Raw genomic sequence first — 27866 nt, forward strand, 5'->3', positions numbered from 1 at the left:
CAAACGCAGAGAGAGAGAGAGAGAGAGATCGAAGATCGGAGATCAGATTGTGCTGCGCACATACATAAACTTCTTGTCAGCACTTCCCCGCGATTTTTATTGTTAAAATATCCTAGATACTAGATCGCTACATTATATTCCTCATCAGCGAAGTGGTAAAACTGCTGTTTTTGAATGAATTCGTTGTTTGTAGAGAGAGACGCGCAGATGCACAGCAATGCAGACAGGTACGCACATACACACAAACAAACACACACACACACACACACACACACACACACACACACACACACACACACACACACAAAACTGTCATCTCTACATCGCTTTCTCGCTCTCTCTCGGTCGATCGATAATTTACTGAAATAAATGCTATAATTCATTCAAATAAATGTGATCTTACCGGACTATTTCATCTCTGTGTCTGATTTGAAGCGGGCAGAATGCTAGAGCTGCATGTCATAACTGACGAAAATAACCGTCTTTTTTATACATGCGGTCAAATTTTGCGCTGCAAATATCAATCCTAGTTTTAACTTGTCTATAACTTGGCAAATGACCATGGAATAAGCGGGATAATCAACGGCTTGCCGTGCGTTAAAGGATTTAAAATGCACTTCGCGGAGGCAACCACCCTCCGCTTCGCGTCGGGCGGTTATTAGCCTCCACGTCGTGCATTTAAAATCCTTTAACGCACGGCAAACCGTTGATTATCCCTTACATAGCCAACAATACATTGTATGGGTCAAATTTATCGGTTTTTTTCTTTTATGCCAAAACCCATTAGGATATTAAGTAAAGATCATGTTCCATGAAGATATTTTGTCATATCCTAACAAACCATACATCAGTGGAAAGCTTATTTATTCAGCTTTCAGATGATGTATGAATCTTATGACTCTTTTGTGGTCCAGGATCACAAATATTGTTTCTGCTGTGGTTTCCTATACTGTTTCTTAAACTTTCTATTAAACTGTCCTCATGAGTTCCAAGCAAAAACAAACATACAGCGCAACCAGTATAGCAGAGTTTCTAGTTAAATCAGTCAGAAGGAAGGAACCTTCACTGAATGAACTGACTAAATCTGTTTTACTTAACTGGTACTACAGGATCTCCAAACTTACGGTGGTTTGTTACAAAAATTATTTTTTTTACAATTACTGTCAGTGCAATTATAGTAATATACAATTGAGTAATATCTGAAACTATGCACGTAACATTAGGTAATTACTAGGGCTGGAGATTTAATGTGTTAATTAGATTAGAAAAATAACGCATTTAAATGACGCACTTGCCCTGCCTCAGACCTACTGGGTCATCTGTCATTTCATACAGTTGATTGATGACAAATATGAGGCAGGGCAACAACTCACTGCGTGATGGAGCCTAGAGGACGTTGTTAGAATGTCCCTAAAATTCAAGATATATGGCAAAGATGCCCCTGTTTGAGTTGTCGTTGCATATTTACACCATATAGTTAAGCAATATCACACGACTGCAAAAGTGATACTGATCTTATACAGGTCCTTCTCAAAAAATTAGCATATTGTGATAAAGTTCATTATTTTCTGTAATGTACTGATAAACATTAGACTTTCATATATTTTAGATTCATTACACACAACTGAAGTAGTTCAAGCCTTTTATTGTTTTAATATTGATGATTTTGGCATACAGCTCATGAAAACCCAAAATTCCTATCTCAAAAAATTAGCATATTTCATCCGACCAATAAAAGAAAAGTGTTTTTAAAAAAAAAAAAGTCAACCTTCAAATAATTATGTTCAGTTATGCACTCAATACTTGGTCGGGAATCCTTTTCGCAGAAAAGACTGCTTCAATGCGGCGTGGCATGGAGGCAATCAGCCTGTGGCACTGCTGAGGTGTTATGGAGGCCCAGGATGCTTCGATAGTGGCCTTAAGCTCATCCAGAGTGTTGGGTCTTGCGTCTCTCTACTTTCTCTTCACAATATCCCACAGATTCTCTATGGGGTTCAGGTCAGGAGAGTTGGCAGGCCAATTGAGCACAGTAATACCATGGTCAGTAAACCATTTACCAGTGGTTTTGGCACTGTGAGCAGGTGCCAGGTCGTGCTGAAAAATGGAATCTTCATCTCCATAAAGCTTTTCAGCAGATGGAAGCATGAGGTGCTCCAAAATCTCCTGATAGCTAGCTGCATTGACCCTGCCCTTGATAAAACACAGTGGTCCAACACCAGCAGCTGACATGGCACCCCAGACCATCACTGACTGTGGGTATTTGACACTGGACTTCAGGCATTTTGGCATTTCCCTCTCCCCAGTCTTCCTCCAGACTCTGGCACCTTGATTTCCGAATGACATGCAAAATTTGCTTTTATCCGAAAAAAGTACTTTGGACCACTGAGCAACAGTCCAGTGCTGCTTCTCTGTAGCCCAGGTCAGGCGCTTCTGCCGCTGTTTCTGGTTCAAAAGTGGCTTGACCTGGGGAATGCGGCACCTGTAGCCCATTTCCTGCACACGCCTGTAAATGGTGTCTCTGGATGTTTCTACTCCAGACTCAGTCCACTGCTTCCGCAGGTCCCCCACGGTCTGGAATCAGTCCTTCTCCACAATCTTCCACAGGGTCCGGTCACCTCTTCTCGTTGTGCAGCGTTTTCTGCCACACTTTTTCCTTCCCACAGACTTCCCACTGAGGTGCCTTGATACAGCACTCTGGGAACAGCCTATTCGTTCAGAAATTTCTTTCTGTGTCTTACCCTCTTGCTTGAGGGTGTCAATGATGGCCTTCTGGACAGCAGTCAGGTCGGCAGTCTTACCCATGATTGCGGTTTTGAGTAATGAACCAGGCTGGGAGTTTTTAAAAGCCTCAGGAATCTTTTGCAGGTGTTTAGAGTTAATTAGTTGATTCAGATGATTAGGTTAATAGCTCGTTTAGAGAACCTTTTCATGATATGCTAATTTTTTGAGATAGGAATTTTGGGGTTTCATGAGCTGTATGCCAAAATCATCAATATTAAAACAATAAAAGGCTTGAACTACTTCAGTTGTGTGTAATGAATCTAAAATATATGAAAGTCTAATGTTTATCAGTACATTACAGAAAATAATGAACTTTATCACAATATGCTAATTTTTTGAGAAGGACCTGTACAATTCAATACATAAGAAGTTGAGTGAACCATTAGGCTCGTTGGATTTGAAGCGGCTCTGCAAAGACAGACCGGTGTATGACATCCAAGTACTGGGAGAGTGATTCAAAAGCATGCAAAGTTGTTAGCTCTCTAATCGCTCTCATGGTACTTTGATGTCATACACCATTCAATCTGATTGTGCAATCTGATCCACTTCAAGTCGAATAAGGCTTATGGACCATTCATAAAGAGAGCCATTTACTTAATTCCTGAATGAATCAGCCATTTGAACAAATCAAATGAATAAATAATGACTTGTTTACTTAATCATTAAGACATTTACCACCACCTACTGACAGTTTTAGTTTATTATTTAGCATTTCATATTAATAATAGAAAATGTTAAAGGTGTAGTTCACCAACACAAAAATGAAAATTTCATCATCCTTAAGGCCAAAAAAGTATATGTAATACATTTTATGAGTCTAACAAAATATTTCTTGCTAAAGCGACTTTATGCTTTACACAACAGTGACTTTAAATTATCTTTTGGGAGTAATTTCTCAGCCAAATTTGATGTGCAATTAATTTGTCACATCATGTAATTAATTAGATTAAAAAATGTAATCGCTTACTATCCCTAGTAATTACGCAAGTACCTAAAATGTTTTACAGTATTCCTTAAATGCTAAATTCAAAATGTGAATTTTATTTTAAAAAAATATTGTAAATTATTTATTGATGAAGTTGTTGCGTTGCACTGTGCATTACTGTTCAAATATATTTTTTAGATTTTTTTTTAAAGGTGGTTTTAGTATATTTACTGTTTTTTTTTCTTAAATATTGTGAGGTACACTACCAATCTAAAGATTTGTATTTCAAATAAATGCTTTTCTTTTAAACTTCCTAATATTCAAAGAATCCTGGCTTAAAAAAAGTTAAAAGTTTACATACACCTTGCAGAATCGGCAAAATGTTAATTATTTTACCAAAATAAGGATTATAAAAAAATGCATCTTTTTTTTTTTTTTTAGTACTGACCAGAATAAGATATTTTACATAAAAGACATTTACATATAGTCCACAAGAGAAAATAATAGTTGAATTTATAAAAATGACCCCTTTCATACACTTTACATACACTTGATTCTTAATACTGTGTTGTTACTTAAAAGATCCATGGCTGTGTTATTTTGTTTAGTGATAGTTCTTCATGAGTCCCTTGTTTGTCCTGAACAGTTAAACTGCCCATTGTTCTTCAGAAAAATATTTAGGTCCCACAAATTCTTTGGTTTTTCAGCATTCTTTGGTTTTTCAGTCATTGTTGGAAAGGTTCAAATACACAAAAATGCTAAAAAAACAAAGAATTTGTGGGACCTAAAGATTTTTTTCTGAAGCGGCACAACTGTTTTCAACATTGATTATAATAATAAAAAATGTTTTTGAAAATTCAGCTTTTTGACAGGAATTAATAAATTAAATTAATACTATATTCAAATAGAATATGTACTAATATTTCACAACATTACAGTATTTTTAATCAATTAAATGCAGCCTTGCTGACCATTTCAAAAACATTTAAACATCTTACCAACCCCACTACAACAGTAATGCATATCACCGTTTTTTTTAAGAATATTATGATTTCATACTTGTTTTGTTAAAACACATTGTATATATGTGACAGTGGGAGGACGCAGAAGCAGCTTGTTGAGTATGTGAGGGACAGCGGATTGAGAAGAACTCCTTACCAGAGGTAATTATTTCTTTCAATAAGTCTCACCTGAAAGCAGTTTTATACCATATACTGGACCATCCTTGATAAGCCCGTTTGTTGTGCTGCTTCTCTCTCCATGTTGTTCGTCTTTGCACTAACTATGCCGTTTTTATAGGAGGAACAGTAAGATTCGCATGTCGACACGGTCCTTGGCTTCAGATGTGCTAAAACAGGTCAGTAGAGTCTTAGATTAGGGACACAACCAATCTCTCAACAGCTAATTCCAACATGAAGAACAATAACAACTGACTTTGTCCTCATCCACTTTCTTTACCTTACCCATCCGTTTCAGAATCTGTCTTTTAACGACAGCCTAAGGTGTCCAATACCTCCTTCCTCTGTCACCGCCTCCTTCCACTCCCTGCATGCCCCCAGCTCACCCATGCGGACAGAGACCCCGATCCAGCCCGTGCATCTCCAGCAGACGCAGCAGCCCGTCAGAGCCCCCAGCCCAATGCAGCAGGACTCCATCAAGACCAATCCCCAATCCAACTACGCCTTCCCAGGTGCCACTCATATCCAGGCAGCAGGAGACTGCGGCCCCTCGTTTGTGTGTGTAGAGAGTAGTTCCCCTAGTGCACGGCCCTCCCAAAATGGCAATGAGGATAGCGTGCGAGTAGGGGTGGGTGGCGTGAGCAGTGGGGCGAAAACGGGTTTTCTCACACCTGAGGCATTTGAGGCGGAGTTAATGCGCGTTCGACAGATGTCGTACCAGATCCCGATGCATGTTAGCGAAGAGTACATAGATGACGATCCAGCTGAGATTTCATTTTACGCTGGTGGTGCGGAGGCGTACTGTTATGGGTTTGAAGAAGAAAGTCCTGAGAGGTTCGAATATGGTGATAGAATGTCAGGTCAGCCTGCTACATTCGCTCTCGGTCTCGAGGACCTCAACGGCAATGCGAACACGTATCCCGAAAGTGCCTTTGGCCGATCCGAAACCAGTTCTCTAGTCAACAACCGCTCCGAGTGTAGCTCGCTGGATAACCTTCCACTAGGTTCCGTTGGAGACTCGCTCTCGCTTGGTTTTGGAGGTCCTGACTCTTCATCCTCTTTACGTCTGCCTGGTTCTGAGAATCTATCTGAGGCTAGCTCGATGGTTAACTTCCCTGCGTATTCGGTGCGTTCGGAAGACAGTTCTGCCATGCAGTTTAACGATCTGGTGGAGCAGCTGGAGCAGCTCAGCTATCCGCCCACAGCCACAGAGGGTTCGGCTGACGGCAGCTCCGATTCCGACTCCGACTGGGGGTCGGATGGAGGTCTGCCTCCAGATGAGAACCTCTTTTTTAGCAATCCAGGTGCAGATTTAGACAGCTTCCTGTTGGAATGCCAAAATCTCAGGGCTCTAGGCATTGGGATGCCCCCACCAGGCCCCACCCATCATAAAATGTAGCCGTTATCGTTGGTTTTTAATGCAGAACATGACCAAGCACTTAATTGTCCACCTTATTCTGATATGATCAGTACTTATAGTTTTGGCACTTCCTGTTGGCGCTTTAATCTACCACTTTTTTCTTACGTGCCCTTTCCAGTGTACTTCCTCTATCTCTCTCTATCTCTGGTGTTAATTCGTTCTGTTTTTTTATTGTTTTTGAATCATGTGCTGTGAGTTCTTGTAGGATAGTAAGATTCGTTAGTTCAGATTTATAGTTCAATCGTTTACATTTAATCAACCTAAAGCTGCGCTGTGACGTTTTGAAGAGGAGAATTCAATGGCTGTATCAATTAGAATTGATATCCTTACCACTTTATGCATATACACTGCCAGTCAAAAGTTTTTGAACGGTAAGATTTTTAATGTATTTTAAAGAAGTCTCTTCTGCTCACTGAGCCTGCATTTATTTCATCCAAAACACAGCAAAAACTGTAAAATTTTGAAATATTTTTGCTATTTAAAATGACTGTTTTCAATTTAAATATATTTTAAAATGTAATTTATTTCTGTGATTTCAAAGCTGAATTTTTAGCATTACTTTAGCCACATTATCCTTTAATTAGAAGTCATTCTAATATCCTGATTTGCTGCTTAATAAATGGTTATTTAAATGGTGTAAACCAAAAAAAAAGTTTTTTCATTGGTATAGTGTAAACTGTTGCAAAAGCGTTTTATTTCAGATTAATAATGATCTTTAGATCTTTTTATTCATCAAAGAATCCTGAAAAAAAAAAAAATAATCTTGTTTCCAGCAAAAATATCTAAAAATTCTTAAATCAAGGATTTTCTAGACGAGTAAAAATTGTATTGTTTAAAAAAAAAAAACTGTTTTAAATATTGATGATGATGAAAATAATAAATGTTTCTTAAACAGCAAATCAGAATATTAGAATGATTTCTGATAATGATGCAGAAAATGTACCTTTGATCACAGGAATAAATTACATTTAAAAATATATTCAAATAGAAAGCAGTTATTTTAATTTGTAAAAATATTTCACAATACCACTGCTTTTGCTGTGTTTTGGATCTAATAAATGCAGGCTTGGTGAGCAAAAATAAATAAATCAAAAATCTTACTGTTCAAAAACTTTTGAACGGTAGTGTAAACCTACATGTTTTTTTTTTTTCAAACTCAAAATTTATATTAGAAATGCGATAATGGCTGTATGCATTACATATAAGATTACGGCACAAATCAGTTTTTTTTTTCTTAAGTATATTTAAATGCAGAAACCATTCAATATGCCTGGCTTTTGTTCTTTCTGGGTAAAGAAAACATCCCTTAAACTTCTCAAAGTGAACAGCAAATGTTTCACTGAAGTGTCATGCTGTAAAAATGAAATTAAATGTTTAAAAAATATATTATTTAGCATTTAAAGGCAGTCAGATGGAAATCTAAACAAAGGGTAAGTTTAGTTGATCATTTTAACTTGTCAGTATTTGATTTGATATACTCATCACAATACATTAATTTGCAATATTTTATTTTATTTTTTTAATTGATTTTTATAGCAAATATTAAACAGCTAAATTGAATTGTCTGAAAATAAATAAGGAGAAAATGTAGATTACTAAGATAAGCTTTACATGCATGTATGAAGGTACTTTTATATCAGGATAATTGCATGAGTATATTCCAGTAACAAACCACTCTACTCAGGGCTGTGATTTAGCAGTGGACCTGACAGCCATAGCTGCTAAGAGCAAATTTGAGCCGAAGATAGTTTTGTTTTTTGTTACTTTATAGTTAGTCGCTCCACTCTGCCCCCTGCTGTTTATCCTTTAGACATGTTTTGACTATATAACTGCATTTACACTGGCACAGATCAGACATCGTTGCATGAATTTATGGCAAAAACTGTTTTTTGGCATCCAATTTGAGCAGTTTGGTAATTTGCATTATGACTTTAAAAAAAAAAAAAAAAACTTAAAAAGATTGGATCTGTGCATGTCACTTCGCAGTGTAATCTTACGATTCTTTTTTGTAGACTTTTGTAGCCATTAATACACACCCTGCACATAAAGACACTAAACAAAGACACTAAAGTTCAAAAGATTGGGGTCAGTAAGATTGCTTTTGAGAGAAGTCTGTTATAAGTTTATTTGATTGAAGATACAGTAGAATTGTGGCATTATTATAATGTAAAATAAATGCTTTCTATGTAATATCTATTATATATCAAGAAATATTTCTTGTAATTATCAATGTTGCAAACAGTTACTTAATATTTTTGTGGAGCATGTAATGCAGTTTTTGTCAGGATTATTTAATGAAAAAAAGTTCAAAAGAGCAGCATTTGAAATAGAAGTAGCATGTTTTTACTGTCACTTTTGATCAAGTTAATGTTTCTTTGTAAAATAAAGGTATTATTTTTTGTAAAAAATAAAATAAAATCTTACAGACCCCAACATTTTTAACAATAGTGTAGCTTTTTACTTTCCTTCAAAGAATGTAAGTGGTTAAGTATTGTAATGTGCTGTCAATACCACTGCTAAGAAAGTGAATGTAATCTAGAGCTTGAATTGTAACCTCATGCACATTGAACCAGTGATACACTGCAAAAATGTTTTTTCTTAGATTTTTTTCGTCTTGTTTCCAGCAAAAATATCTAAAAATTCTTAAATCAATTAGGATTTTCTAGACGAGTAAAAATTGTATTGTTTAAAAAAAAAAAAAAAAGTCAAAATCAGGTGCGTTTTTGCTTGAAACAAGCAAAATAATCTGCCAATGGGGTAAGAAAAATAATTTTGTTTTCTGTTTGAAATAAGATTTTTTTGCTTAGCCCATTTGCAGATAATTTTGCTTGTTCTAAGCAAAAACTCACTTATTTTGACTTGTTTTTCCTGAAAGCAAGAAAATAATATTTACTCGTTTAGAAAATCCTTCTTGATTTAAGAATTTTTAGATATTTTGGCTGGAAACAAGACAAAGAATCTATGTATGAAAAGCATTTTTTGCAGTGTAGTCAATTATGGTTGGATTACGTAAACACTGCAAAAATGCTTTTCTTACTTCGATTTGTTGTCTTGTTTCCAGCCAAAATATCTAAAACTTTTTAAATCAAGAAGGATTTTCTAGACGAGTAAAAAATATTTTCTTGTTGTCAGGAAAAACTAGTCAAAATTAAGTGAGTTTTTGCTTAGAACAAGCTAAATAATCTGCCAGTGGGGTGAGAAAAATGAGGATTGTCTAGATGAGTAAAAATTATTTTCTTGTTTTCAGGAAAAACAAGTCAAAATAAGTGAGTTTTTGCTTAGAACAAGTAAATGGGATAAGCAAAAAAATCTCATTTTCATTTTCAAACAGAAAACAAGATAATTTTTCTTACCCCATTGGCAGATCGCTTATTTCAAGCAAAAACGCACTTAATTTTTTAAAGTATTTTTTTCTGAAAACAAGACAAATTTTTATTAGCCTAGAAAATAGAAGTTTTCGATATTTTAGCTAGAAACAAGACAAAAAATAAGTAAGAAAAGCATTTTTTTGCAGTGAAAATGTTCTTTCATTAACAGTACGTCCAGTTTTGGCACATTTCTATGAATGTAGTAAACATTTCTTACTTTAAGTTTAGTTTAGTAAGTACTATTTGCTCGTGCCTTGTATTTGATTTATAGAAATAGAAATCAGTAAACTGTATCAAATAGCTTTTCAACATGATTCAGGTATTATTCGTTGAAGTATTTTTCTTCTTTTGTCATTTTTGGGGATCCACTATATTCTTCCAGTGATTTATTCTACAAGTGCTGCAGGTTTGCTTCTTGAATCTTGACTCTTTTGTCTGTGCTTATTACCTTTGGGTGTCTGTTTTCAAGGTTTAACTTGATCTATGCGTTAATGCATTATATAAATAGCACTCCTAATGATGCAAACTATTTCGCAGTGCCTTAATAGGTAACATCAGCTCCGTGCAGTTGTGATTTTGTATGTCATCCAGACCGCATAAATGCCTTGGGTTTCTGTTCTGGGGTCTGGAGTGAATAACACTGTCTATGTGCCATGAGTACATTGAGTTCTGTGAGCTCAAGATGAGACGCAGGCAATGTTGTTTGTGTCATTTCCTCTTTCTTTCTTGAAATCCCATTTAATATCCTGCCTTATTACTTTGCTTTACTTCACTTTGTGATTCAGGCTGTCCTGTCCCTTGCATTTCTTTGTCAGTCACATTTAATGATTAAAATGTATTACATTTGCTTTCTCCACCCAGTATCTTCTGTCAAAACAGTGAATATAAAAACTAAAATTTTCCATTTGTGAAAAAGCTACCATTTTAGTATTAACCTTAACAAAGAATTCATTCTCATTGTCATTTTGAGAGCAAGCGAAACATGGCCCATTTTATTTTTCAAATCCTACTGGAGCCTCTCTCTACTCCCACAAGCGAGGACAGGCCTGGGCTGCTCTTAAACTCTGGGCAAGGCACCATTTGGCCATCCACCTAACGGTGCTACCTTCACATCAGCTGAATTCTCAGATCTCCCATCATGGACATAATGACTTTGACTTTCACTTTGTGTTGACCATTACTATTATTAGTAGTAGTAGGTGTTGCCAAATCCACTATAAAGTGACCAATGAATGAAGTACAAATTAACTTTTTTATTTAACAAAATAATACTGTAATAATACTCAAAGGCTGCACTAATGAAAACCCATAATGTTCCTGGTTCTTCGTCTTTTCTCACATCGCCTATTGTATAGAATTTGCTTTTTGAGGGCTGTTATGGTTAAGATTTCACTGTCCATTTAACACACAGCTGCTTTATTTTTAAGAAACCAATTTTTATTTAACCCAAATAGGTTTTGCGTCAGTATCTCAGATTGTGAATGTGTGCCGAATACATGACTGTTTTTACATGAGTCTGGACTTATATGTGACCCTGGACAAGTCACACTTTTGAGACTTCTCCATCTGAAAGCTGAATACATAAGCTTTTCATTAATGTAAGGTTTGTTAGGATAGGACAATATTTGGCCGAGATACAACTATTAGAAAATCTAGAATCTGAGGGTTCAAAAAATCTAAATATTGAGAAAATCGCCTTTAAAGTTGTCCAAATGAAGTTCTTAGCAATGCATATGACTAATCAAAAATTAAGTTTTGATATATTTATGGTAGGAAATGTACAAAATATCTTCATGGGACATGATCTTTACTTAATATTTGGCATAATTGGTATTTGGCCTAAAAGAAAAAAAAATATCATTTTACCCATACATGAATTTTTGACTAATGCTTCAAATATGAGTCTGGACTCATGTGACCCTGGACCACAAAACCAGTCACAAATTTATGAGATTTATACATCTGAAAGCTAAATAAATAAGCTTTCCATTGATGTATGCTTTGTTAGAATAGGTCAATGTTTGGCCAAGATACAACTATTTGAAAATCTAGAATCTGGGGGTGCAAAAAATCAAACTATTGAGAAAATCGCCTTTAAAGTTGTCCAACTGAAGTTCTTAGCAATGCATATTACTAATCAAAAATTAAGTTTTGATATATTTACAGTAAAAAATATACAAAATATCTTCATGGGACATGATCTTTACTTAATATTTGGGCATAATTGATATTTGGCTGATCATTTTGACCCATACAATGAATTTTTGGCTATTGCTGCATATATACCCATGCTGCTTAAGACTGGTTTTGTGGTCCAGGGTCACATATATATTCCCAGTGTGCTCTATCAGTGTTTTTTAATATCACACTGTCGTCTCTGAAGAGCTTTTTCCCATATCATGGATCATGATTATTATAATGTATAGCTATAAACGGTTTTTAGCACTCACCCAACACATCCTAGCACTTCAGATGCATTTCAAAACACATGATACACCACCATTTATTTTATTTTCACCCCCAGAAAAAAAGCTAGTCATGTGTTCTGATTTTAAATTTTGGCACAAAAATGCATGTGTTTTTTGCAGTGTGGCTGTTTTATAAGTGTTTCTTATAGGAGATGCAAAATATGCATGTTATGGTAGGGAACTTGTTTATGTTTTCTATAATTGCTATATCGAAGTTGTCTCAAATCTTTTTTTTGCATTTTAAGGCTTTTTTTGGTCTTGTTTGGTATTTATAACAAACTACATTGCACATTTTTATAGTTTTTTTTTCTTGCACAGATTCATTCATTTATTTTGTTTTAGTTTTAGGCTTTTAATGTAAACGTTCAAAGTATTTTAAATAGAAATGCTATTAAGATACAAGAAACAAGATTTTAGTGTTTTTTTAATAGACTGCCAGTCAAAAGTTTTTGAACACTTTTACATTTTACATTTTTACTGTTTTTTTTTAAAGAAGTCTCTTCCTGCATTTATTTAATCCAAAGTAAAGCAAAAACAGTACAATTTAGAAATATGTTTACTATTTCAAATAACTGTTTTCTATTTTAATACGTTTAAAAATATATTCCTGTGATTTTAAAGCAGAATTTTAGCATCATTACTCCAGTCACATGATCCTTCAGAAATCATTCTAGTATTCTGATTTTCTTCTCAAAAAACATGTATTATTATTTTTATGTTGAAAACAGCCGAGTAGAATTTTTTTCAGGTTTCGTTGATGAGTAGAAAGTTCAGAAGAACAGCATTTATCTGAAATAGAACTCTTTTGTAATGTTATAAATAGCTTTATCATCACTTTTGATCAATTAAAAGCATCCGTGCTGAATTAAGTATTAATTTCTATAATTTCTTTCCCGAGAAAAAAAAAAAAAAAAATTATACTGACTTCAAGCTTTTGAATGGTGTAGTGTATAATGTTCCGATAGCATTTTATTTCAGATAAATACTGATCTTTGGATGTTTCTATTAATCAGATAATTCTGAAAAAAACTTACTCAACTGTTTTAAATATTGATGATGATAATAATAATAAAAATGTTTCTTGAACAGCAAATCAGCACATTAGAATGATTTCTGAAGGATCATGTGAAACTAAAGACTAAAGTAATAATGCTGAAAGTTTAGCTTTGATCACAGGAATAAATTACATTTTAAAATATATTTAAATAGAAATAAGTTATTTTAAATATTAAAAATATTTCACAATATTACTGTTTTTGCTGTATTTTAGTGAGCGGAAGAGACTTCTTTAAAAAACATTTTAAAAATCTTACTGTTCAAAAACTTTTGACTGGTAGTGTATATACAAAAAGGAGATATTCCTCGTGTTTTGGGGATCTGATGACAAAAGAAAACCTAACCAGATTTGCCTTCTCTACCTGCCTTGTGCTTTGCTTTTGTGTCCTCAGTATACATTTTTTGGCCAATTTAATTCTTAAGAGCTATATAAATCCAAGGTCCTTAATGTACTAATGTGAAACTCGAGTGTACTTATATGTGTGTGCGTTTCATATTTTTCCCTTTGAAATAAAAAAAATCACTTTTGGGTATCTGGGATTTCAAGCTTTTTTTTGTACCCCTTTTAAAACAATAAGTGCAGCAAATGACTTTAAAAACAGAAACTACATTAGCCCCTTTCCTCTAATACCTGTGTCCTAACCTACTGCAACTATAATGTGGTGTTCATGAAAATCTAATACAGGTTTCTTAAACTACAGGAATGTTTTTCTTATGAGGATGTGACCTTAATGGGTTTTCAGGATTTGTGGTTTGCAGTGTTATTTTGATTAGTTCTATATTTAAGGAGCTGTTCTCAATGGCATGGATCAGTGCCAGTGTCAACAACATCTTGAGCCACCTATTTATCATCGGTTCTTTGAGAGTTCGTGGTTGAACACGGAGCTAAAATACTAGAGGAAAAAGAAGCAGATGAACAGGAAAGTGGGAGCAATGCTAAAAATAGTGGGAGCCAATTTAGAATCCTTCTACCTATATATTAAAAGTCAAAAATAAAGAAATAATCAATGCATTTAGGATACGTTTTCTTCTGTCTGGAGTAATGCCTAAGTCTTTTGTTACAGTTTAAAGTAACTTTATTCATTTTAGCTTGTAAAAATCTGTAAATACTGTACCAGCCATCAGGAAATAAAAAAGCTAAATTTGTAAACCGCCCATATCAGATGTCCATTTGCCCTAAATGTTGATTTCTTTTGGGTTTATCAACGTTTAATGTAGAATTTCTGTACAAATTTAATAAATATACTTTTTATGTACTATAAAAAGTATTTTTTTTATATAAATAGTTTGATTTCCCTTTTACATGTTAGTTTGAGAAATTTCTCATTTTATTTGTAAGTTTAAATTTTTTAATGTCAGTACTTTTATAATATATTTCAGTCAGTTGCCTGGTCAACTTTTTTTTTTTTTTTTTTTGTCTTTTTGCCATTTTTCTTAATTTCAGCTTTATTTTAATTGCTAAAAGTGATTTTAATAAGTTTAGTTTTAGTTAACAATAAAAACACTGCTCTTCCTTATCTATGTTTAACAGATAAGTTACTAAGTAGCTTAAAGTCACACCTTTGAAATAAAGTGAACAAATCTTGTCCTTTATATAAAAAAAAAATCTATTAAACAGTGTCGATACATATTTCTCATCTACACTCTTAAAAATAAAGGTGCTTCACGATGCCATAGAAGAACTCTTTTTGTCTAAATGGTACCATAAAGAACCTTTAACATCTGAAGTACTTTTCTGTTTCACAAAAGGTTCTTTGTGCCGAAAGGTTCTTCAGATTATAAAGGTAAAAGGTAAGAAAGACATGGTTCTTTAAAGAACCTTTGATTGAATGGTTCCTCGTGGAACCAAAAATGGTTCTTCAATGGCATCGCTGTGAAGAATCTTTTAAAGCACCTTAATTTTTAATAATTCCAATTAACTACCAGTAGGATTCAATACAAAATGCGAAACTAAACACAATGTAGCACAAGTCTGTTGTTTTAGAGTTTCAGATACGCTGCTTCTGCTACATTCCACAGCCTCGTTCTAGTGTAGAGCGCTGCCTGTGTGTTTGTTCAGGCTGGCTGCCAAACCCCGGCTCCAGACCCCTTCTTCTCCCTCCCCTCTTCTCCTATGTCATCCCCGCTGGGACACTCCAGTTAAACTGTAAACCACTGCCGGCTCACCAGCTCAGCAGCATCGCTGATAATCCTCTGCAGGAATTATTTCCGGGTTGTAAAGCCACCTTTTTCTATCTGGAGTTCCTTGTTTATGCCCAGCCTCTACATTCTTGTTTTCCCTCGTGAGCTGCTCCTCTTTGAGGAAGAAAGCGTTTCCCCTTCTTGTATTTATCCCGTTTTATATACAGTAGGCGTGTTGCTATCTTTCATTTGTTTTCAGGTTTCTTATCTCAGTTTTTTTTTTTATAAAGTAGTATGTGGTAAAGGAAATGGGTGTGATTTTTCTCTCATTACTGTTTTATTGCATTGCAAACAACAGCTCAATGTGTGTAAATGGCCGTGCCTCCTGGAGTATCATATCTTGCGCTTTTCTGCTTTGTCAGAGTTGTTGGTGACCAATTATTCATTTATTTTTTTTCAAATTTGCCTTATTATATTATTAGCTCTTTAAATCGCCAGTTTGATTAAATTCCATGCATTATGAAATACTTATTGAATTGACAGTTTCTAAATTCATGAAGGGTGCATCTTCAGACCATGCTGGCAAAAAGTTATGGATTTCAAGTTGATTAGTCGAACCGTTCTTGAATAACGCACAAACTAATTCTACGAAAAACATGCAAAAATGGATGTGAGGCTATATCTCCGCAATGGTTTGGCGTATTGAGACCAAACTTGGTGTGTGTTATAACAAGCATGACCTGAGGCTACCTGCAGTGTTTCGGGGCAGTGCCACCTAGTAGTCAGGAGATATGAAAAATGGCTTTTTTGCTTATAAGTTCTCAATGGTTTCGCCATAATTCACAAAACTTTTCTCTTTAGATTTGGTGAATCATGCCGAGTCGAATGATACCAAATTTTCCCATGTCGGCCATTTTGAATTTTGTAGTAAAATGCTATATTTTACGAATGCATTGACGTATCATTGCAAAACTTGGTATGGGTTATCAGCATAATGCATTGAAGGTGCCTGGGAAGTTTTGAGCCATCAAATATTCACATGCTTTTAACTTTGGGTGTGGTCAACTTATTTTCACGGGAGTCCTTTTTTGACTCCTGAATCCTTGCCGAGTCCAGCGATACCCAACATGCCAGGTTTTGCCTTATGGTTTGTGCAACGTTGCATTTTAGCGCTTAAAAAACATTTGCCAATATCTTAGAAACCGTTAATCCGACTGACACGAAACCACCGTAGGAAATTCGGAAACATAGCATGACGGTGAAAAAATTCTGCCCAATTGCCAAAATTTTGATAGTAAGTGGCAAAAAATGCAAACAAAGTTAGCCATCGGTCATTTTTGTTGGAAAATGTCTATAACTCCCAAACAAAATGATATTTTCATCAAATGTAACACCCATATGTATGGGCACACTCTAAAATTTTGTGGGATTGTGCCTCTTGGTGGTGCTATAATTGAACAAAACATGAAATTGCCATTGACTTTAATAGAGTCAATACATTTAATTTACTTTTATATATTTTTAATGAAATAAATATTTAATACCATCTTAAACTTTTTATAAAATTTGATTAAAAACCTAAACTATTTACTTTCAGTAGTAGTAGTAGTAGTAGTAGTAGTAATAGTAGTAGTATCATCTTAACAATAACTGTTTTCCCTTTCTTTCTTTTTTTATCCCATAGACTCTGCCACTGACAGCCCACAGCTCTCTCCCTTCAACACCAAGGGTCCTTTGTGTCTGTCGCCCTCTTTCCAGATGTCCACTCTCAGTCTTCCCGGCCAGGCGCCTTCGCCCCTGCAGAGCCCTAACTTGAACGAGGTGGGCACTGCCAGACTAGAGGAAGACGAAGAGGGCAGGAGGAAGGTACACTGATCGCATGCCAACCTGCCCGGGCCTAAATAAGAGTTGAAAAAGTTTACTTTTGAAGCTCAGCTCAGGCTTGGGATTTGGCTTTCCAATCAAATCCTAGGATTTGATTAATAAGTTTGAAAAAATGAGAGGGAACTATTTAGATTGCATGGTCTTTGATGGGACTTGCTAGATATGACACTGACCCTGTGAATTTAGAGTTGATTAAGAAGCTTTTGAAACTTTTTGCTAACCTTTGTGTGCACAGCTCACCTAAAATAACCCCCTACCCCCCTTCAACTTTTATAGATTTATTAGACATTGGCACTTTGAATATTTAATAGTATTTTTAAATATTACTTATATATTATATATATATATATATATATATATATATATATATAGTTAACTGAAGTTAGGTTAAAATGAGTTCTAGTTTCTGTGTTAAACTTGTTTATATGTGTATATATTTAAGAAATGTATGTCATTTATATTTATAAAACAGAAACTTGTATTTTGGATGTGATTAATTGCAATTAATGCAACTACTACTAGTAGTTGACAGTACTACTACTAACATATCTTTAAAGATATGTTAATTTAATTACTTTTAAGGGTTTTGTATTTGAGGTTGTACAGTGTTCTTGGCCTACTTCTACATAATTTCTATATTAACCTTTATGTTTGAAGGTCTACATTAATGTCAAAGATAGATTCGGTGTTCTACATTACATCTAAGTTCTAAACTGTGCTAATATTTAAGTTAAATTCACATTTTAAGTTCTACATTCATTTGTCGGTTTTAAGTTTTAAGTACTATAACTCAGTTTCAAAGACAAGTTGAAAGTTCTTTTAAGATAAATGTAGCTTTTTGAGTTTAAGTTTAAATTCTATGTTTGTTTCTGTGTTTGCCTCTGAATTCTGAGTTCCAGGTCTACATTAACTTCCAGGTTCTAAGACTTAAAAGCTCAGAATTTAGAACTTAGAATTTAGAAAGCATAGAACCTAAAACCAAGAACTTATCTTAGAAATTCTAGGTTGTATTTTTTAAGTTAACTTCTTCATTTGTTTTTATATTCATTTCTGGGTTTGATGTTCTATATTCATTTGTAGGTTTTAAGTTCTAAGTACATACTCCAACTTAATTTCATAGATAAGTTCTTGGTTCTAGATTCTAAGCTTTTAAGTTCTTTTAAGTTAAATTCAACTTTTTGAGGTTAAGGTTAAATTCTATGTTTGTTTATGCGTTTACTGCTGAATTCTAAGTTCCAGGTCTACATTAACTTCTATGTTCCGAGAAGCTCAGAATTTAGATCTTAGAATTTAGAAAGCTTAGAACCTAAAACCAAGAACTTACCTTGGAAATTCTAGGTTGGGTATGCAAAGTTAACGTCTAGATTTGTTTTTATGTTAATTTCTGCCAATGTTAATAATGGTAATATTCTACATTAATTTGTTATTTTTAGGTTCTAAGTAAGTAACATATCTTAATTTACATTTTTTAAGTTAAATTTAACCTTCTGAATTAATGTATGTTTTTGTTTTGGTCTGTGTGACTCTGCCCACTGCCAGTTTAACCAATAGCATTTCGACAGCTTGGGTTGCCAGTTGGTGGTAAACACAGCAAATTGAAGACATGGAAGGCAGCAAACAAACTGGCTCAGAGATCGCAGATTCTATCCAACCTAAAAGGCCTCGTCATCCATCTAAAAAGCTGTATAACCAGACATAAACTTAGTGTTTAAGGCTTGTTGCTCTTTCCTGTTGCATGTCCTCAATCTGACAACCCATGTGAGCTTTGTGTCTGAGGTAGAGGAGAAAAGATATTTTGAATTTGGACTGCAGTACCCATTTTAGCCACTAGCTGTCAATATTACATATTGCACATTTGAATGAACTTGCCAAAAAACAGTATTTAAAGGGTTTAATTCAGCTTTTCTAAGAGTGGTTTTAAGTATGCTTTTATGTTTCAGAGATATCCCACCGACAAAGCCTACTTCATTGCTAAAGAGATTCTGACCACAGAGCGGACGTACCTGAAGGATCTGGAGGTCATCACAGTGGTGAGCAGAGCTGTCTGTGCTCATGACTCATGAGTATAACAAGTTTAGTGTATGAGGCTTGTCTGTATAATGTAATGTCCTGTATGCTGTGTCAGTTAGCTGTGTGAATGGTTCTTTTGATGTGTTTAATTTGCGTCTGTTATACGATCTTTTGTCTTTGAACTGTCTGATCACATTGATGTTTGTGTGTGTGTCCTCAGTGGTTCCGCAGTGCAGTGATTAAAGAAAACGCAATGCCTGAGGGTCTCATGACCCTTCTGTTCTCCAACATCGACCCCATCTATGAGTTCCACAGAGGCTTTCTCAAAGAGATTGACCAAAGGCTGGCTCTCTGGTACTAGTTCTTATTTATCAGAATGCAACATGTTGGCTTACATGACAATATTCAAAATTAGCGAGAGATGAATGTTTGGTCTAAAGGTTTATAATTTTAACATTTTCACAGGGAGGGGCGGTCTAACGCTCATGTAAAAGGAGATTACCAACGAATTGGAGATGTTATGCTGCGCAACATGTGTGCTTTGAAGGTGAGGATAAACAGTCGTTCAGTTCTACAAACAAGAACTATTTTGATTTTAATTAGATTTTTGTTGCTAGTATTTTGATCATTCACAATTTATGTGATGGGCTTGTTGCCTTCATAATCTTAGGAGTTCACAGGCTATTTGCAGAAGCATGATGAGGTGTTAACAGAGCTTGAGAAAGCCACGAAGCGTGTAAAGAAGTTGGAGACTGTTTATAAGGAGTTTGAGCTCCAGAAGGTGTGCTACCTGCCCCTCAACACCTTTCTGCTGAAGCCCATCCAGAGACTCATGCACTACAAACTCATCCTGGAGCGTCTGTGTAAGCATTACGCCCCCCAGCACAGAGACTACGATGACTGCAAAGGTGGGCCTGCTACTAGCTAAACCTCAGAACAAACCCTTTCTTTAAGATCTGAACATTGTAATGACTTTTACATGCTTGATTTTTGCAGAGGCTCTGAAAGAGGTTGCAGATATTGTTACTCAGCTGCAGAGCAGTCTGATTCGACTGGAGAACTTCCAGAAGCTGACAGAACTTCAGAGAGATCTGATTGGCATTGAGAACCTAACAGCTCCGGGAAGAGTGAGTTGTTATCTTGTACATTAATTTTTGTTTATTAGTCAAAGTAGTAGATGAACTGGTGTACAGAAGATCCCCTTTCAGGGTGGAATCTGCTTACAGTGTTATTCGCCAACTATACTATGGTCATGGTAAGATGGTAAGAATTTTAGTAAGTGCTATATTAACACTTATATTAACACAGAAATCTGTTAGATAAATTTTATGATGTAGATCATTCATAGGGTTAGTTCACCCTAAAATAAAAAAAATTCTGTCATTAATTACTCACCCTCATGTCATTCCAAACCCTTCTTCATCTTTGGAGCATAAATTAAGATATTTTTGATGAAATCGGAGAGCTTTCTGACCCTGCATAGACAGCAATGCAATTACAATGCTAAAGAATACTTTTTGTGTGCACAGAAGGCAAAAATAAATATAGCTGCAAGCAGCGATTACCTGGGTTCATGCGCTTTAAGGCATTTAAGCACATATGATAATAGACATTATTTAGCAAGCGTGTAACCACCTAAATCAATGATTTAAAAAGCATTTTTGCAAAATCCATGGTAATTTACCATAGAAATATTATGGTTTTAAACGTTTATAACTGCTATAGTGCCAGCTTTGGTCCGATCTCCTTAAAACTTGCCTTGCTTGTTTAGAATCACCTGTCACATGTGCTCACCAAGTTTCGTGAAGTTTTGAGATTTCCTTTGGGCTTTATTTGTTTAATTAAGGATTTTGGTTACATTTCGACAGGCCTCTTTTCTAAACAACCCTGTTATAGCTTTGTACCGCAGTGTTTTTTTCTAAATTGAGGGAAGAACCTAGGACTAGTTCGCAAAAGTAGTTTTTTTTTTTTACATCTTCTCAGAGAGATTACTCCCAAATGTTTCCAGGAATGTTTAAATACAGAGAAATAAGCACTATCACACCATCATCAAACTACACCTTTGGTTATTTGTTCTTATTGAATATGTGACCTCTAGTGGCAAAAACTTACATATTTTGCCTTTGAAGAATGATTTGATTGACAGCAGTGGTTCTAGAAGCAGAACCAGATGTTGTCCAGAATGAGGAGGTCTATCATATAATATGAATATCACGTGTATGTGCGAGAAACCGTGCAATGTAAAATTGTTTACATTCTTCGGACCCTAATGGTCGATTTCTTTCAAATTTCTCACAGATCTTTAGGGCCATGAGTTAAACAGGCCCACCAAGTTTCGTTCCAATCGGCCTCCGTTAACCTTGTCTAACAGGTGCTAAAACTTCATCGACCAACGACAGGCATGTTTTAACCACGACCATGCACAGCGATTTTTATGTCGCTAGGACAAATAGTTGCGTTGTTATAGCCATTTTTATGGGGTTTTTCTCTTATATTCCAAGCTCTGCCCCCCCAACCTCGATTTCAGATTGAGCTTTTACATAGATGTTTTGAGTTTGGTAAAGATATCTCATTCCATTTAGGTGTTATAGGCATTTTAGTAAAAGCAGCCTTGCCTCTTTCGAATGTTTTGGCATCCCTTTGCGACGGTGATTTGAAAGTTCAACAGCAGCACCACATGCATGCGTCATAATAGTCTTGTGAATGCATGTCGTTATTTTTGTTTTATTTGCACACAAAGCATTCTTGTAGCTTCATAAATTTATGGTTGAACCACTGATGTCACATGGACTATTTTAACAATGTCCTTACTACCTTTCTGGGTCTTGAAAACGATAGCACGTTTCTTCACTGGAAAAGCTATTTTACCTCGATGGAAGTGCTTATTGTCTTGGCAGTCACTACTTTGTCTCATTTCTTGTCCTAAAGATTTGTGGTACACCACTGGTAGTATGATAGTAATGTAGTGGTTAAAGCTTGGAAGCAATACTATAAACGTCATTGATCCAGCCTTAGATGTGGTCATCTTACCAAATGAAGAGTTCCAGACAAACAAGGAAATTGGAATTGCAGTTTGCTGCTTTATAATTCATTTAAAAAATTAAGTGTAGTCTAGACAAAAATGTCAAAGTACAATTTTTTTTCCTGCTCCTCCTCCAGGAATTTATCAGGGAAGGTTGTCTCTACAAGCTCACCAAGAAGGGCCTGCAGCAGAGGATGTTTTTTCTCGTAAGACTGAACTTTAAATCTATTTTGTCAGTTTTTATTTTAACTTCTGTATGTGCTGACCAAAACCTTTTTTTCTATCCAAGTTTTCAGACATGCTGCTCTACACAAGCAAAGGGGTGACTGCAACCAATCAGTTCAAAGTTCATGGACAACTTCCCCTGCATGGGATGATTGTGAGTATTCCCAGGAATTATTTTTGGAATGGAATGGAATACTAACAAACTGGATACTGATTGAAATACACTGTGTACTGTTGTAGCATGTGAAACAGATACACATTTCAAACATTTTACGTTAAAAGATTGGTTGTGGTCAATTCCGCAAATGACTTTCAGATGGTGACATTTTTTAATATAATTTGTTGAGTCATTCACTCAACAGATTTGTTTAGAAGTTAAAATATACATGAGCTAAATGCTAAATGATCATAATTGCCTGACTGATCAACAAAACAGTACATACACTTCAGCTTAGTTTTACTCATTTGAATCTTTAGCAATCCCATAAAAAAAAAAGCCTTTTAATAAATGTCTCTGTCCAAACAATCTGCACAAGTGCTACGCTGAGAGGATTTGCCCATCTCTAAACATGGGATAAGGGCTCTCTCGGTAGCATGCTGTTTTTAAGCGAAGTTGGAATTAATGTGTCTTGATGGGGTCCTCTCAGTTGAAAGTACACAGAAAGGCGGTGATAAATGGCGTTTACACTGGTATTTTTCTCTAAAAGTCTGCACTGTCTCACGTCTTAGCTTTGTTTTCGTAAAGCAGTGATCTTTCAGGCCTTATTTGCAGTATCTGCCGTTGACTATAATTTGAATGTGCACACTGTCTTGGCCCACAATTCATACAAGATGCATGTTTAAAGTTACACTTACAAGAGCTGTTTACAAGTGTTACAAGCTGGCGTACGGAGGAGGAAAGCAGTAATCTTGGTCATTTTTCAACCTAACATCATGCTATTAACACAGACAGACAGTGCTGTAAAATATATAAACATAAAAAAGCTATTTTGAATTGCAATAATTCAAAACATTAGTGTGTTTGCTGTTTGTGAGCATAAAAGACGTTTTTGAAAATCTTCCCAAACCCGAACAATTGGCCGGTAGATGTTACCAAATGAGAAATATGTTTACGTTGCATACTGTTCCAATGGACTTGTTTGTGCTTCGCTCCTGCCCGCAGCTCATTGTGCTGGACGCTCCGGTGAGTATGAGGACAATCCCAAAATCCTCCACTCCCAAACTACACCTCGAAAATCTGCTCGCAAAATTTGAATTTCCCTCTTGGATCCTTATGCTTTCCCACCCCCGCATCAGTAGAAATAAGGATTACTAGTATTCGGGATGTTAACAAGTAGATTATTGACAGTTTGGGATGGGATTGGTCGCATTATCCCAAAGAATGCAGATCCAATAAGTTTAACTGGACTGGACTCTAGACTGTGTTTAAATGTTTTGCAGGTGGAGGAGAGTGAGAATGAGTGGTCTGTTCCTCACTGTTTCACCATATATTCTGCTCAGAGGACCATTGTGGTGGCAGCTAGGTAAGTGCATATGAAAGAAAGTGCTTTCACACTGTGTTTAAAGGGATAGTTCACTCAAAAATAAAAATTATGTCATTAATTACTCACCCTCATGTCGTTCCAAACCTGTAAGACCTTCGTTCATCTTCAGAACACAAATTACCCTGCATAGACAGCAATGCAACTACCGCGTTCAAGGCCCGGAAAGGTAGTAAGGACATTGTTAAAATAGTCCATGTGACATCAATGGTTCTATCATAATGTTATAAAGCTATGAGAATACTTTTTGTAACAATAAATAAATAAAAATAACTTTTTTATTAAACAATTTCTTCTCTTTTAAAATTTCTAAAATAAATATTTTAGTCATAAAAAAAGTGTATCAGTTTCCACGAAAATAATAAGCAGGCCAACTGATAATAACAAAAAATGTTGCTTGATCACCAAATTGGCAATCTGAAGGATCATGTGACACTGAAGACTGAAGTAATGGCTGCTAAAATTTCCGCTTTGGCATTTTTACATTAAATTTATTTTGCATACATATTATTATATTGTAATATATTTTTATCACAGTACTACTATTTTTTAATTGTATTTTTCATTAAATAAATATAACGTAGAGTATAAGAGACTTATCTATAACAGCTCTGACTTTTTATATATATATATTTTAAAATATCTACTTTTTTATATCATGCAATTCTGAGAAATAAACTCAGAATTACAAGATATAAACTCACAATTCTGACTTTTCTCTGAATTGCGAGTTTATATCTTGCAATTCTGACTTTATAACAGTTGTGAGTTAAATCAGAATCGAGAGATTTTAACAATTCTGAGAACATATCAGTATTTTTCTCCCTCAGAACTGGACTTTATAACTTGCAATTGTTTATAACTTGCAATAAAGTTTATTTCTCAGTTCTGAGAAAAAAAGTCAGAATTGCAAGAAAAAAGTCAATTGCAAGACAAAAAAAAGAAATGGGAGTTTTAATCTTAAATTTTTGACTTTATTTTTTCACAATTGGAAGTTCCTATATCTTACAATTCTAAGGAAAAGTCACAATTGCCAGATATAAAGTCACAATTGCGAGAAAAAATTCAGAATTGTAAGATACAAACTCACATTTGTGAGAAAAGTCACAATTGCGAGTTTTTATCTTACAATTCTGACATTATTTCTTGAAATTGCGAGTTTAAATCTAAAAAACAGTCTAAATTGCAATATTGTATTGTGCAATTCTGAGAAACAAAGTTATAATTGTGAGATGATAACTCCCAATTACCTTTTTTCTTTTTTATTCAGTGGCGAATTAAAAAAAAAAAATCTTACAGACACAAACTTTTGAATTGAGAGTAGTATTATATTATTCTGTATTATACAGTTGTCTTCATTTACTCATCCTGTAGTTGTTCCAGACCTGTATGATCAATGCAAAAGCTATTTTGAAGAATGTGTGTAACCAAACAGTTTCTGGTCCCCATTGACTTTTATAGTATTTATTTTACATACTATGGAAGTTTGTGGGAGACTATCAACTGTTACCCACAGTCTTCAAAAAAGCTTTTATGTTCAACAAAAAAAAAAAACCTTAGAGGGAGTAAATAATGACTGAATTTGCATTATTGGGTGAACTATCCCTTTAATATTTGTCTTTGCTGTTCATCGTCTTTCACTAAGAGTCTCTTTCTCTTCCACAGCTCCAAAGTAGAGATGAACAAATGGATTGAAGATTTGAACATGGCTATTGACATGTCAAAGAAATGTCAGGAGAAGTCAGACCTTCTGTTGGACCCAAGTCTGTGTGATCGCTCCAACAGTAAGTATCTCAAGGCAGCTTACAATGTATTCCTCCACTGCCCACACATGTGCAGGTCGTGATGTGTTTTTGTCCCTTAGCCTCCTTATAACTGATCCTGAACTAGATGTAAACCCCATCCTCTCCAATCGCTCCTCCTCTTTCTCCCCTCTCCTCCTTTCTTCCTCTCCCTCCGCACAATCCTAAGGATCATCAGATGAAGTGTCTCTGGAGCAGGAGTCAGAGGATGACATGAACTCGTCCCGCTGCTCTCTGGACAAGCAGAGCCACCACAGGGCCAACACCACCATGCATGTGTGCTGGCACCGCAACACCAGCGTCTCTATGTCTGACCACAGCCTAGCCGTGGAGGTAGCATTTACACACTTGTACACACACACACACACACACACACACACACACACACACACACACACACACACACACACACACACACACACACACAATCATTTACAGTCTTCATAGAGCCTGATTGTGAAGGTCTTGACTCCAGCTGCAGCGTACAAATTGAGAAACGTGACTTTAACAAGTGTTCGAGTCAGTTTCGGAAAGAAATGTATGGATCATATTTCACCCCAGAATCAAAAGAAATCTTTCTTTCTTTCTTTCTTTCTTTCTTTCTTTCTTTCTTTCTTTCTTTCTTTCTTTCTTTCTTTCTTTCTTTCTTTCTTTCTTTCTTTCTTTCATTTTACAGTTTCTTTTTGTCAATTCATTACTTACATTTATTATTACCCTGAATTTTCAGTACTGTAATGGAAAAGTCTCATCCTTTGCATTTTTATTAATTCATTTTTTGCAATATACTGCATTTAGACACTTCATATTTAAATATGATAAAGATTTTTTGGGAGCAGTAAGATTTTTAATGTTTTTTAAAACAATTTTTTCAGCTCATCAAGGCTGCGTTTATTTGATTAAAAATACAGAAAACAAAACAGTAATATTGTGAAATATTATTGCAGTTTAAAATACAAATTTTATATTTTAATTTACTTTAGAATATAATTTATTCCTGTGATGCAAAGCTAAATTTTCAGCATCATTACTACAGTCTTCCTTCAGAAATTATTCTAATATGCTGATTTATTATCAATTTTGTTTGGAACCTGTGATACTTTTCTCAGGATTCTTTAATGAATAAAATATTAAAAAGAACAGCATTTATTTATAAAATATAAATATTTTTTTTTAACAACATAGACTACTATTCAAAGTTTGGGGTTAGTACATTTTTTTCTTTCTTTCTTTCTTTGAAAGAAATTAATACTTTTATTCACCAAGGATGTGTTAAATTGATAAAAAGTGATAGTAAAGACTTTATATTGTTAGAAAATATTTCTATTTTGAATAAATGCTGTTCATTTTAACATTTTATTCATCAAGGAATCCTGAAAAAAGTATCACAGGTTCCAAAAATATTAAGCAGCACAACTGTTGCCAACATTGATGATAAATCAGTATATTAGAATGATTTCTGAAGGATCATGTGACACTCAAGACTGAAGCAATGATGCTGAAAATTCAGCTTTGCATCACAGGAATAAATTCTATTTAAATGTATATTAAAATTGAAAACCACTATTTTAAATTGCAATAATATTTCACAATATTACAGTTTTTTTTTCTGTATTTATATCAAATAAATACAGTCTTGATGAGCAGAAAAGACATCTTTAAAATGCATTGAAAATCTTACTGATCAAACATTTGAATGACAGTGTATTATTATTTTTATTATTATTATTATTACTATTTTCATGCCAGCTGTTGTATTATTTTCATTGCCAGTACTGTTTTACAAAAAAAATCCTCTTTTCAAACCTTTTTTTAAATTTTTAATTAATTTTTGTTTATCTTAGTACAACAGTTATACTGCAGTATATTTTAAATACTCCATTTAAAATCTTTTTTTTTAATTCATCATAATTAAAAAAAAAATCTCATAAATGTTTAAATGTTTAAATACCAGTATAAACAATTATATTATTTAAATTTTGGGGTGAAAACTGACTCGTGCTTTTAAGAGATTTTGTGAGATTTACCCAGTTTTAGCTTTACACACATGAACTTCCACATGCTAGCA

At 34.7% G+C, this 27866-nt stretch overlaps 1 protein-coding gene across 1 annotated transcript in view; it reads left to right on the forward strand.

The window, feature by feature from the left end:
• farp2 (FERM, RhoGEF and pleckstrin domain protein 2) overlaps nt 1-27866 on the forward strand; it is a 71728-nt gene that overhangs the window by 35450 nt on the left and 8412 nt on the right. The window contains exons 7-21 of the mRNA XM_073852535.1: nt 4801-4869; nt 5006-5063; nt 5183-5396; nt 17002-17183; nt 19142-19231; nt 19432-19565; nt 19677-19758; nt 19882-20119; nt 20208-20338; nt 22371-22439; nt 22523-22612; nt 23621-23641; nt 23899-23981; nt 25665-25783; nt 25971-26151. Of these exons, the coding sequence (XP_073708636.1) occupies nt 4801-4869; nt 5006-5063; nt 5183-5396; nt 17002-17183; nt 19142-19231; nt 19432-19565; nt 19677-19758; nt 19882-20119; nt 20208-20338; nt 22371-22439; nt 22523-22612; nt 23621-23641; nt 23899-23981; nt 25665-25783; nt 25971-26151 (1761 nt within the window). The remainder of the gene's footprint in view (nt 1-4800; nt 4870-5005; nt 5064-5182; nt 5397-17001; nt 17184-19141; nt 19232-19431; nt 19566-19676; nt 19759-19881; nt 20120-20207; nt 20339-22370; nt 22440-22522; nt 22613-23620; nt 23642-23898; nt 23982-25664; nt 25784-25970; nt 26152-27866) is intronic.

Source organism: Garra rufa, chromosome 12, assembly GCF_049309525.1.
Source record: "Garra rufa chromosome 12, GarRuf1.0, whole genome shotgun sequence".
Classification (NCBI taxonomy): Eukaryota; Metazoa; Chordata; class Actinopteri; order Cypriniformes; family Cyprinidae; genus Garra; species Garra rufa.